The sequence below is a fragment of the Scomber scombrus genome, chromosome 9 (assembly GCF_963691925.1).
Source record: "Scomber scombrus chromosome 9, fScoSco1.1, whole genome shotgun sequence".
Taxonomy (NCBI): domain Eukaryota; kingdom Metazoa; phylum Chordata; class Actinopteri; order Scombriformes; family Scombridae; genus Scomber; species Scomber scombrus.
Window position 1 is genome coordinate 4,726,595 of NC_084978.1, and position 13,470 is coordinate 4,740,064.

Below are 13,470 nucleotides of genomic sequence, written 5' to 3' on the forward strand. Positions count from 1 at the left end.
GGAAAAACTGATTTGGCAGTAGTTCCTAACATAATGGACAGACTGAACCCATGTGAGCACCGAAGAACATCTTCAACCATTACTTCTGGTATCTCACCATTGATAATGTTACTTCAACCCTAATTTCATCCCGTTTTTTTAGTAACCAAACCCTTAATAGACTCACTTAATAGAAAGTCAATGGTTATCTTCTATTTTAAAGCTAGTTCCTATGTGCAACATTCAAGATAAGTGCTTTTCAAATAACCATTTTTTAGTTCTAATGGGTTACAAACAACAAGTTTTTCCCAGATCTGAGTCGAGGTCTTTATGTATAACACGCCTACCAAACGAAGCCTGCAGCAGCCAGTAGCAGAAGCCAGAATAGTCGGCATGGCAGAGTTACAGATTAGAGAGGGGGGAAAGTGGAGGACAGCGGAGACATTTACCTCCTTACAGTGCATAGATCAAATCAAGGAAGCACTACAATTACAAAAAAGAAAAAAACATGATTTTTTTCTTCTTCATTTTAGATTTGTAAACTTTATCAGTCATCAAATGATTACGTTAAATGTTTTTTTGTTATATTCTTTGTCCATAACACACACACAATAGATTTTTAAAATTTATAACATCCACGATTTTTCGCTAAAACAAAGCAGGTTTTTTTTTTTTTTTTTTTCTGGTTATACAACCACACAACTTAATGGTGAACACAGCTTGCATGGTTCACCATCCGTGACCAGAAATAGGGAAGTTCTTTTCTTTTTCTTTTTTTTTTTACAAAACAAACGGAACAAAGAACACGCACACGCAGAGAAACACACCACGAGGACCAACGCAACGCAAGGATAGCAAGGATTTGCTACAGATGTCTCTCACGCCCGCTCTTCCAAGGCGGGGCAGTGACGTCACCAACACAGACAGGAAGCAGCTTTGTTGTTATTGTTGTTCAGCAGAGAATCACAATCTGTATCACTATCGTTTGTAGTTGTTGTATCATTGCTGTTAAGTCCTAATTCCTCCATTGTCTCTTAACTCCTCCGGACTCCCAGTGGCTTCCTCATTTTTAAGCAGTATCCTCCGGTGAAAGAAACTTAAAAAACAAGGTCCTTATCGTTACTTTATTCCAATGGTAAAAATGTAAACATCTTGCGAGGTTGCCTTGCATGGAGGTACTGAGAGGCCTGTCTGAGGGTAGAGCAGTGTTGTCGGAGGGGTGTTGCTGCAGTTTACTAAGGCTGGCCAGTCAGAGGTGCTGTGCTGTCAGCGGTGCAGGGACTTCTGAGCCTCCTTCAGCAGAGTGTCAAAGTCCAGTGCATCGTACTTGCTCTTGACAGGACCCGGACCTGCCTCATCTAAAAGAAAAAGGTTGTGTCAGTCCAAGTCAAATCTTTGAGTGGAACATTGCTCAAACTTTCTCAAGGCAACTTAAAAACTTCAGATGTGCTGTGCGTCAATCCAGTAAGGAGCCGAAATAAAGTCCTGTGGCACTTTGGCAAACCACAGTGTCAAGTTGAATTGTGATGCCAAAATTGCAAACCATTTTACAAATCTAATTTTAGTGACAGACAACACCAGTTACCACCAGTGGCAGGCACTACCCAACCCACTAGCAGTCACAATGGATCAATCCTCAAGCTCTATCTACCTAGCACAGAATAAGAAAGTGGCTTTTTCAACCAGAAGTACAGTTTTTTCTGTCAGTGTTGTCATACTCTTGTAGGAGAAGTTTAAACCAGATTTTTTTTTAGTACAAGTTGCAAAAACAGGCTAAAAGCAAACTTGCAAAAAAGTTTTAGCTGCCACTAGGGGCACTAGACTAGCCTGTTGCATTTTTCGTGAGGGTATTGCTGATATACTATTTGAGCCACCTATAAACCTTGTCAGTGTGTGTTCATTACCAAGGTCTATGTAGCGTTTCCTTGTCAGCCTCCTTAGGCCCGCAGGTCCATTCTGGAAAACAGTCTCCCGTTCTCTCCAGTGTCTTTGACTCCCCCCCTGGCGAATCTTTATCACCCCACAACGCTCCCTGTAACCAGACAGGAAAACAGTCATATGCATTAGTTTAATGATACTTTGCGGAGATAGAAAAAGGTACACAGTGATATTAGCACTGCAGAGATGGAGAATGCTAAACCACTCATACAGTATGCATTCCATGTGAAATAATAATTGGACTGGTTCAATACAGAGACACAATGGAAGAAATGCAGCCACTTATTTGATCTGCCTCTGGACTGTTGTTACAAAAACAAATATCAAAAATAAGTGACAAATTAGGACAAAGCCAATAAGATCTCAACATCAAAATCCACCTCACACTCTAAATGTTTGGGTTTGTCTGCAACAACAAAAGGACACCCTTATTAAATTCAGCTTTTTTACATTCATATTTAATTAATCCCCATGAGCAAATTCATCCTTTTTGAAACGTGCTCGTCCTGACTATTTACAAGCAGTGGCCAGAGCAACAGTGCAAAGCCCAGGGCCAACTCCAGTTATTAGTCCAGTGCCTTTGTCAAGGGCAATACTAAGAGTATTTTTTCTTGTTGGGTTGTATGGAAACTAGAGCACCTGGACGAACCAGGCAGATGGTAACTCAAAACAGAAGGTTTTCTGGGACTGCTGTCAGGGTTAAGTGTCTCACTGGTTTGCATTCACTGATTATATATGTTTCTGCATGAAGTTCAAATATTCCAACTTTTGACATTAATTGGATATAGTTGCCATTCCATGACAGTTTTAAAAAGTAAAGATCATTACAGATACAAGAGTTAACAAATACTGTTTCCCAAAGGTTGCCGTATTACTCTAGGGGGAATTAGGACAGACATTTCTGATGACTTGCTATCCTTATTTCATTTGCCAATCCTAGTTATTAATTTCAGGCACAAATGACTCAATCCTGTACAAACTAATGACACTGAAACATTATCTGAATACAATACTTCCATCTGATGATATTGGCTGCATTGTAAACTGCCTGTGCAACTTCCACATACTGAAACTCAGTCAGCCTATCTCAAAAAACAAAGTTCCACTATGTCCTCTCTTCAGAGGAATCCAGATAGGGACACTTACTCATTGCAGATGATGACTTTGCAGTCCTCTGCTTTGCCGAAAACCTGGAAGCGTTTCCTCAGCATGTTCTGGGTCACGCTGGTTGGCAGGTTGTGGATGTAAAACACCTGGCAGTTGTCCTGGCAACAGGGAAACCATGGCAACAGTCAGGACAAAGGACAATACAGAATACAGATTGACGTGGGAACTGAAGCAGGCAGGCTGAGTCTCAACACTTCAGATACCCCACTGTTCATTTACATGCAGTCTATTAGTTTGATTTTGCTGCAACATGCACCTGAAGATACAGAATGCCTTATCAGTTTGGGTATGGGTGTTTGCATGTCCAAAATGATGTATCAAAGACATCCTTGGATGTTTTGGTGCATAATCAATTTGTCGTAGGTGTGTTTTTATAGCCAAGGCCATAGGTGAGCTAAGGGAAGTTGGGGTTGGGTCTTCAAAAAAGTTTCTTTAATTCAATCGTATTGCAGTATGAAAAAGATTGTAGAGCTTGAATGTTCTCTGTACCTCGTCAATCTTGGCTTTGTTCCTCTGCTTGTCGTCAGGACCCATCTCTGAGTTCTCACTAAAGGAGGGCGAGAGAGGAAGGAAGAGAGAGGGAGAGAGAGAGAGAGGTGAGATAAGAACGGTAAGTGAGATAAGGACGGACACAAGGTGAAACTGAAATGTCAGACATGAGGAAACAGGTGAACTGCGGCAAAAAAAAGGGAGACTTTCTCCCTCCGACTGCAGTAGTGCTACGCTCTGTTCACCATCCTCTCCTTTTCCCTCTGTATCATTATCGTTACGTGGGCAGAAATGATATGACTGCTGACCTTATTCTATTTGAGACAGTCCAGAGTCACATAGAAAAACCCCCAGAAAAAATCGGAACTTTTATTGGAATTCTTTAGAGAGCAATAACACACTTAATTAGCTGCGTAACTGCAATGTAACAAAAGAAACAAAAATATGGCAAAATTCAATTTTCTTGCCGCAACATGCAGCCAGGCGGGCGAGACAGTGCTTTGAATTATGGATTCAATTGTAGGGGTTAAAGGTTATCAGCATTTAACCTCAAACCTGGTCTTTCTGTTATTTTGGCACCTTGTGATTAGGGTTGGGTGATGTAACGATATGTGCTGTGAGGCAGTAGAAATTTAAGTTCCATCAGAGTTGGCTATAGTGTTTATACCAAGCTAATAACACAATGTAAAATAACATATACTATATATGCATGAGATATACTGTGGAACTTTTTTTCCTCTTGGATCAAAACTGACCCAGCCTGGTTTGACTGTTTTTTGTTTGAAAGCATAAGGTATAAATTATCACCCGATTCTGTGTTAGACCTTTTTAGACAACTTCATTCCAATTATGCTCAAAAGGCCTCATTTAAATAAAATTATACCTCATTTTAAAGTTAACTCATGTTGTCCTCCTGGATCAAAATTAACCCTAAGGACAAAATTGACCTGAAAACAACAGGAGGGCTCAAGAGTCATACCTGGATAGAGTGGATATATCTAAAAATCCCTTCATTTATAAAGGATCCTACATTTGGACTTTCTCACATCCTATGTTCTTCTCTCGTCTCCCTCCCTTTTCCACATTCTTGCTTTTCTCTTTGTCTCGAGGCTCTTTTATTAAGAGATCCCGCATTATAGCCATGATAAAGATCAGTCATTAATCCGCATTTCGCTTTTTCCCCTTTTTTTTCACACTGAACCAAACAACAAAGGGGGCATCTATCTGATACTTCCTTCTCTACATTGCATTGTTAATCTAATCTCCTTGACCCACATCTTCACATATCTTCCTGTCTCGTCTGTCTCACCTGGAGTCTGTCTTGCCGGAGGGGGAGTCGGGACACAGGTGGAGGATGGGCGAGGGTGAGCGAGACGCTGACGAACGCTCCGCCTCTTCCTCTGAGACCGGTGGTGTGGCAGCTGCCAACTGGCAGTTGGACTGCAGCAATGATGGTATCACAATTGTCGCTGTCTGCTGCTTGGGTTCTGCAAGCTCTGACATCACCAGCCTCTCCCCGTTCTCCTTCCCATTTTCATTCGCCGATACCTGATCATCGGTTACTTTGGGTGCCGGGCTGCTAACACCATCGCTCCCTCCCTGCGCCTGCAACATGGCGCCAAGCATAGCGGCGCTACGCTTGCGGCTCTCGCCGAGGCTCAGCGCGCAGTAGTCATGGTCGCCAAAGTTGCGGTGTGTGTCATTGTCACCGGCCTGGCCCATGCGCCGTAGTTGGGCATACAGCTCCGTCTGCTCCGGGAGCTTCCGCTGGTGGTGGGTGCGGCTGAGCCAGGAGGAGCCCTTGGTGGCAACGTTGGTGTTGGTGTTTGAGGCTGCGTGGACACACTCACTGCCTCCACCGTCGCCACCGCCTGCTCCTCCACCGCCCTTTCCTCCCTCTGCTGGCTTGAAGAGCTCATCCTCCACTGGTTTGTGAGGCGGGGTGGTGGGAGGAGTGAGACCTGAGGAGGGGGAGAAAGAGAGATACGCAAATGATCAGAACACAAACTCCCAAACTGCTTTGAATTGTTACTTCAGTCCCTTAAAATGATCTCATTCTGCTGTTTTATGTGTCCTGTGTTCAAATCTGTTTTGCATTCAATGTTTCCCTATCTGCAAAGGCAAATTTCCTTTATAATGATAATATAATTGAAGCTGAAGTGTTGTCAGCCATGAGTCAGCAGCTCCAGGAGCTCATTGTCTAACTCATAATTTCCGCACCATTTCAAGTCCTTATTTTTGGAAACCATAATTGCTTTATTTGACTTCATAATCAAATTGCTGTGTCACTTCAACAACTTACAATATAGGGGGAAAAAGTAGTGTGAAGTAACATTAGAAAATATAGCTGTTGGCATATAAGAACAGAACAACAACTTCCGAAATGAAAATCACATTCATCTAAACTGGTGTAGGAAACTTTCCTGATTAAAAACTTCAAATTACACAACACGAATAAAACAACCCAAACATTGTATTACTCAATCTGAGTGGCGCCTGGACATTTTAGCTGTTTTGTATCAAGGTTTTGACACACCTGCTTTCAAACTCCTGCTGGCAACTCAAAAACAACTGACTGAAATTGTTTGTGCTGAAAACACTGACATTTTATTCATTTATTTGAAAAAGATTAGCTTTAATGAGAGTCGTTCATTCATAATAACAGGGCATTGTTTCCAAAAAGCTGTTTTGCAATGCTTTGAGCACCACAATCAAAATGCTATTATCCTTAAGGTGGCATTAGAGAAATCTAAGAAGCAGATCATTCAAATAAGCAAATCAGATTAAAACTCTCTGCATGGCTGGATACCACTGAGGATAAGTGGAAACTAACTTTAAAATTATATATATTTTTATACTAGTTATGTTCTGGTTTTCAGCAATAGCCACTCAATGTAATTATATTCTAATTAACTCTCTATGTAGTAGTTTTCATTGTTAGTGGTTGAGTCTATCATTACCAGGCAGGATTCAGATTGCCTTTAAATGCACAGGGAGTTTACATTTCAGCTGGATTAAGTTACTGCTCATGTTTCTTACTGCTGCTGCTTCACATTAAAAAGGTGCCAAACATGGAGTGGCTTTTTATTGCGAAGTTGCCACAGGAAACTTTATGAATTTGTCACAAAAGTTAGTGTTGACAGCTATAGCTCAACAAAAAATATGTCTGCAAAACACTGTGCTGTGAAGGCGTTTTCAGTATCTGATATTAAAGCACTGCTACCTGTTACTTCTTATCCCAAATAGAATAAGATTATGCCCCACAATCCCCCATCCCTTATGACTGTAGCTTTAAAGCGGCAACCAGCTGACATCAGCGTAGATCCAAACAAACAAATGAGTAGACGTGAGATGTGTTTACCTGCTGTTCCACACAGATCCACACTGAGCGTCTGCTCAAAAGGCTTGGTGCTGTACTGGGACTCTCTTTTGGTGGAGAAACAAACACACACATGAAAAGAATAGAGAGAGATGAATTAAAGACTGCTGTGTCATGCTGGAATCTGTTGCAGGTTTCAAACATTCAAGCCAACAGGAATCTAATAAGAGCCTTAAAAGGCTCTCAGCAGAAGCTCTTTATTTCTTTTCCTTTTTTTTTTTTCTAAAATAAAAATTGCACCGTTTCAGCTGATGTCTGCTGAATTTGAATTATGTTTCTCCCTGTAAATGCTACTGGCATTTCTCGGCTCTCCTCATTTCTTATCACAACAACCATATGTACTCCGCTGTCCTCTCCCCTATTCTTCCTCTGCTTTCTATTTCTGGCTGTCTGTTTCTGTTTCTCCAGTTGCCATGAAAGGCAGGAGCGGTGCCGAGTGGATTGGCTTCAGGCGGGATATTACTTACCCTCCACAGAGAACAGGGGAATAAAATTAAAAAAACCAAACAAACAACATTTTTTTTTTTTTTTGAGCACTTCATAAGACAGATTCATTTAAAAGATGGACAGATGCCAGGGGTTTATACAGGAAAAAAGCATTCAGATTTGTGATTGGTTGGGGGCTGGAGAGGTTCCAGCGTTAGAGGCTAGATGGATGGGTGGGGAGGTTAATTTGGAAAAGTAAGAGCAGGGAGGGCGCTCTGTCTGGCACAGATTAAAATCTTTGTAAGCCAACCAGGGGTCCTGATTCATTAAGGATCTTGGAATAAAATCTCCTGAATTTGGATCTACTTTATCTCATTACAAGTTCAGAGTAGAATACAGTCTTATGAGATTATACATGACTGCAAACCATGCTTACAGATATGCATTAAAAATGGATCTAAGCCCTCTTCATGGAATGTTAAGTCTTTTGTATATCATAATTTCCATATTCTTACTCACTTTTTAATTGAACCATGTTGATTTGAGTTTTAAAAAACAAGTCTAGATGTGCTGTGAGCTTCTGGTAAGCTTAATATAAATATGTAAATTCATATTACGTAATCAATCAGTTGAGGGCACAAGTGTTTGTTTCAGAGGCTTTTCCATCCTGCCAACATCAAATTCCTCAAGCCAAAAAGATTTATTACTTAATTTATGACATTATGGACTACTGCTAGATTTTGGAGTGTGGGATTATATAACCGAGACAATGAAACAAATACCTAAATAGGATCAAATCAATTAGCGCTGAATTTTCCATATTACAGCAAAAGGTGATTAACTCATTAATTTGCATGTTTAAAGGCATTAGATTAGTATAGCTGGAACAATCCTCTGCTCCTAATGGAATCCGTCTCTCGTTCAGTACTCATAAATAAACTATTCTTATGATTAATGCATTTCCTCAGCAGTATGGAGCAATAACTCCCACTGCCTCCATTTAGAAGTTAACATCAGGCTTCTAAGTGGGCTAACTCATTGGGGAAACTACATTTTAATAATGATAATAATAATAATAATGATGTGCAGTTAAATTAGTTGAACTAAACCTTAAATTGAAAAGGTATTTTCCTGAGTTTGCTTAATTTGTGCATTTAGCCAGCTCATTATTAATCTGGCACAAGTACATGTCTCTGTACTGCAAGGAAGAGTGGTTAAGGCTCTCCTGCGTAACGGGTAAACACACTGATTGGATAACAGCTCATTTCGGTTAATGTGGCAAAGTGCATTGTAGCTAACAGAGTAGTTGTAATGAAGGAATCAGTGGCAAAGGTAGTAAAGTTAAAAGTTACTGGCCCAAAAAGTAAAGGTACAGTTTTAAGAAAGACCATGAAAAGGTAGCGTTTCTAAAAAGGAGGAAAAAACTTAAACTCTTTTACTCAGTTACAAACCGCCCCTGGATTTATATGCACAATATATGCCATCAAAGATAAAGCTCCTACTTTTTTTTATCAGATTCAATAATGCAACCCAAACTTCTGTTCTCTTCTGTAAAGTTTTCAAATTGGTTGAACATGTGATTTTAATTTTGTATATAATTTAATCATAAGCAGGTGGTGTTTAATATGTGCACCTGTTGTCTGGCATTGGTTATGAAGAACAAATATTCAGCTCTGTGAATTTTAAGTAGCAATTTAAATGAAGGCCCAGCTGTAACTTTTCATTATGATAAAGTCATGTTTTCTAATGCAGGATTTCCCATGAGGCATCTACTGTACACCTGTCAGCACTGCTGCGGCATATTTTAACTTAAAACAGAAGGACCAGTGTGATGCCTGGGGAATGGTGATTTAGCTATACTTCATATTTGTTCACAGGGAAATGTTTTAGTGATAGTAATCAATAATTAGCTTTTAATGAGTATGTTTGTAGTTATTTGATTGGATTTGCTGAGTTAAGTAAACCACATGTTGTAGCTTGTACGAGCAGATGTTGTTCTGCTCTTAACTGTACGTTTAGTGAAATATTGATGCATTCTGTCTCAGTTTTTAAGAGGAATTGTTTGGTTAAAAGTACATTTAGCTTCTAAGGCAGCTGATTTTTTACATTATAAAACAATCGAAACAGCTGTATAAGCATCAGGAAAAAAAGCCATTCACTAAAGAATGTTTCCACATTGCTTAGCATTAAGTACTCGTTGACTGCAGGCTTAGATTCTGCATGAAATATTTAGCACTTCTACTACTGTATGATGGAAATATAGCAAGAACTTCATCTAGAGATGCTCACCCTGTGGACTTGGGATTCAGAGGCAGGCAGAGGCAGGCTCGCTTTTCTGCAATCAGAAATAAAGAAAGCCAGTCACGCACATGCATTCAATTACATACATGCCAATAAAATGTGTCTGATTCTACTGAAAATGATGGTGTTTGCCTGTTTGTCTGTATCTCAGGCTACATTCACAATGCAGCTGGATGGCTCAACTTTGATATTTTCCCATCTCATGTTACTCAAATCTCAATAATCAAGGTGATCAACACTCAGATTTGAAGACACATTTCTTTCCAGCTGATGTTTGGATCACATGGATTATGCTTTAAATGTAAAGCTCAGACATGACACTTACACTATATGTGACTTGTATTACAACACTCATCTCTCCAAGGACATTAAGTAAATCCTTCATCATTCACTTGTCACTTTTGTCATCCTTTCAGTGCTATGGCAGCTTGGATGAAACAGCGTTCGAACAGAGGGACGATAAAAAAATAGAAAGATAGCCCAAAAAAATTTGATAAACTCACATTTTAGGAGATGTGTTATTATTCTCAGTCAGTTAATATAAGATGGATTACAGTTTGAGTCATCCAGATAAAATGTATTCTAAGCAGCTACACGATATTGAACATAAAAGGCGATGTGTGAATAGTAGCCTCTGTCTCACCGCTGTGGCAGCAGGGTTTGGTCGGCTCCGTTGTACCAGCGCTGCAGTCGCCCGTCGTCGGCTGCTCTGGCTGCGTCTCTGTCGTGGTTCCCCCTCCGGCCTGGGTTGGCAAGAGTTTGAATCCTGCTCGTCCCTCCTCTCTCTCCTCCTTGTCCCTCCCCTCGCCTTCCCTCGCCCGTCCAGGCCGCTGCCTCTTGGCGAATCGGCTGGGGAAGGAGGCCAAGCGTCGGGAGCGCCGAACGGAGAAGGAACCGCCGTCCTCTGCGAACTCCTCGAAGCTTTGCGGGGCCTCGGAGGAGTAGTTTCTCCTCTCTGGGGAGGAAGAGTCTTTACGAAGCTCAGGTTTGGGGTTGTGGGAGGTGGGGGAATGGGCTCGGGCTGATTTACCCAGGGCAGAGGAAATATATACTCCTCCTCTGTTGGGGCTGTGGGAGTGGGAGTAGGGTGGGCTGTGCAGTCTGTAAGGCTTGCTCACATCGTAAGAGCTGCTCTGCTGCAGGAGCTCACGGAGAAGGGAGTTGGCCTTCATCTCCCTCCGCCTAGCGAAGGGGAGCCTCCTGGGGGCGCTGTTGCCTGTCCCAGTCAAACCCCCACTGGTCCCAGGAGCGGCCACCAAGACGACTCTGCTGTGAGAGTTTGTGGCGGCCGGGCGCGAGGCCTCGGGTCGAGCCCGCGGCCTCGAGAGCTCACGGTCTTTACGATCCCAGCCCTGCTGCTTGCGCGTGGGCAGGCAGTAGGTATGCATGTACTTGATCAGCTCCACCACCGAGTGCAGTTCTTTCTCCGAGCTGAACTGAGGCTTAGGCGGCTCAGCGGTCGCAACCGCCACTCCCTCCACCTCGCTGCTGGAAGATTCCTCCTCCTCTTCCTCGCCTTCCTCCTCTTCGTCCTCCTCAGACTCACTGTCCTCGTCTTCTTCTTCCTCTTCGTCCTCCTCTGTGTCAGGGGCAGCGGTGTCCTCTGTGTCCTGGGCGGTGGTGAGGTGGCGGTGGAGCTCGGTGCACAGGCGGCCCGCCGGACGCACCGCTCGGGGCTTCCGCTCCTGAGGGAGGTCGCTCTGATGGAGGAGACACACAAACATACTTATAACACCCTCAAACATTTAGGATACAGTCTGAAAAATGTGTCTATTGCTGCGTTGTTTTATTTAGTGTCCAGATTTTATTAAAATATAAAGATGAAACTGACACAATTGTGATCTTCATGTACTTGCTTGTGATAACCCGTTTTTGTAACAATTTGTATCCCTTACTTTCTCTTAATCCAACTTGTGTGGTTAATCTTGGTTATTTATTTATTTTTACCCATCTAAGAATGCCTTTTAACCCGACACAAAATGCTACACATATTGTATCTGCATTACATTCACGTCCACCTAAGCTTCTAACATTAGCCATCGATATAAAATGGAAACTTTAAAAAGAAGCACTCTCTCTTTGACTTTGAAGATCTGACACTAAAACCTAACATTTACTATTGATGTTTCAGATTAAACATTTGTCATTTTCCAACAAACTCCATTGTGGCTGTGCTGGAAATATCACGCTGTTTTCACAAGAAAAATGAACCGCCAAAAGTAAAAATCAGACCCATGACGACAAGGGTGTATCTTCAATTTCCTGCCCTGGATACACGAGCATGAGCTCTAACACACGACAGTAAATTTTACTTCCGACTTTGTGAGGGATGATCCAGTGTGCAGCTGCAATGAAATGGCTGATTCCATATTACTCATACAGAGAGGAGGAGAGAGACACACTATGATTCACTGTTGCCCTCTTGCCCTGTCTGTCAATACTCCCGCCATCTGCCACAGCAAAGCCACGCTACTCTAAACCCAACGATCACACACACACACACACACACACACACACTAACACACACTGCCAGTCACAGCACGGTTAGGGAGGTTTGTGATGATACAGGCTTGGCTTATCCTCATGCTGCACCCTGCAACTATTTTGTACCCTCCTGGCTTAAGCCAGAGCAAAAAGGCTGTGTGAAGACTCACCATGTTTTATGTTTGTACAAGATAAATGACTGCTGTTGTAATCAATGACCACTTCAAGCACAATGCTAGCAGCTATCCAATTACTGCTAAGTCATACAGCAGTAGCCATTGTAAATGTCCTCTCTTCCCCAACACCACATCTATCATGCGCAGCAGCCGAAGGTCCCCGCGAGCTTGAAGGCCTGTAGAGTTTTTAGCCTAAAATGAGATATCTATCATTCTGAAAGTATAAACTGTTGTTGTCGTTCCAGCTGGACTACTGCTGGCTGGACTTTGAGAAGGTTTTGTCATTGTTTTCCCCTGTATCTCTGAACGCTGTATAATAAGAATACAAGACCTGTCAGAAAGCTTTAGCCAGTGGAAAATTGATTTGTTTACATTTCACCACAGTTGGTTAGCATTTCAATGATAATTTCTGGTTGCCAGGGTGGCAAAAACGCCTATTTTATAGGTGCTATTGGTGGGATTTATATTTTTTAAGGGCAGGGAATGCAGGTTTCGCTACATCTCTGAAACAGCATGTATAACAAACCACCTATATGATTGGAAGAATTGTCTAAATGGCTCCAAGAAACTGATGTGGACTGTCGGTGTGAGTGCCAGTCATCATTTCCAATTCTCCTCCCTGACGGGATTCAGCAGTCATACTGAGAGAGAATCAGCCACTATTTGTATGACCACAAGAGGTGACTTGTCAGAAAAATGTAAAGCTATGTTTTGCAGATCGCTTCAAGCATCTGAACAAATGACTGATGTTTTTTTCTCTTCTGGATATAAGGATAATGCAGGAATGATCGTAATATCAATATCTGTTCTATCTATTAGCCTGACGCAAACTTGCAGAACGACTGCCGACACCTGTTTAAAAGGGACTGCCTTTGCAGCTGCAGGGATGCTGACTGCAGGCTGTGAATGCAAAAAGTGAATTACTTTAGTGTTAACTCTCCACCTCTGAGAGCAAGTGATGGGAAAAATCCAATTTTGTTATCTCACCAGCCTTCAGAAGACACAGGCAGAATGAGGCAGTAACTAGTGAATCGAGATGTGGGAATGTCTGGGGTTACGACAGAACAAACTGCTTCGGTTCTGCTTCACAGGGTGAAGAAGAAAAGGCTGGAAACTCTGACACAGGATAAA

General features: G+C 42.0%; 1 protein-coding gene across 1 annotated transcript in view; it reads right to left on the reverse strand.

The window, feature by feature from the left end:
* Window positions 1–284: 284 nt before the first annotated feature.
* The window catches only part of ppargc1b (peroxisome proliferator-activated receptor gamma, coactivator 1 beta), a 99,531-nt gene continuing 86,345 nt past the window's right edge, over window positions 285–13,470 (reverse strand). Inside the window, exons 5-12 of the mRNA XM_062425760.1 lie at window positions 10,323–11,379; window positions 9,668–9,713; window positions 6,935–6,999; window positions 4,883–5,534; window positions 3,574–3,631; window positions 3,064–3,182; window positions 1,884–2,011; window positions 285–1,337 (exon numbers count right to left, since the gene is read on the reverse strand). Of these exons, the coding sequence (XP_062281744.1) occupies window positions 1,246–1,337; window positions 1,884–2,011; window positions 3,064–3,182; window positions 3,574–3,631; window positions 4,883–5,534; window positions 6,935–6,999; window positions 9,668–9,713; window positions 10,323–11,379 (2,217 nt within the window). The 3' untranslated portion in view covers window positions 285–1,245. The remainder of the gene's footprint in view (window positions 1,338–1,883; window positions 2,012–3,063; window positions 3,183–3,573; window positions 3,632–4,882; window positions 5,535–6,934; window positions 7,000–9,667; window positions 9,714–10,322; window positions 11,380–13,470) is intronic.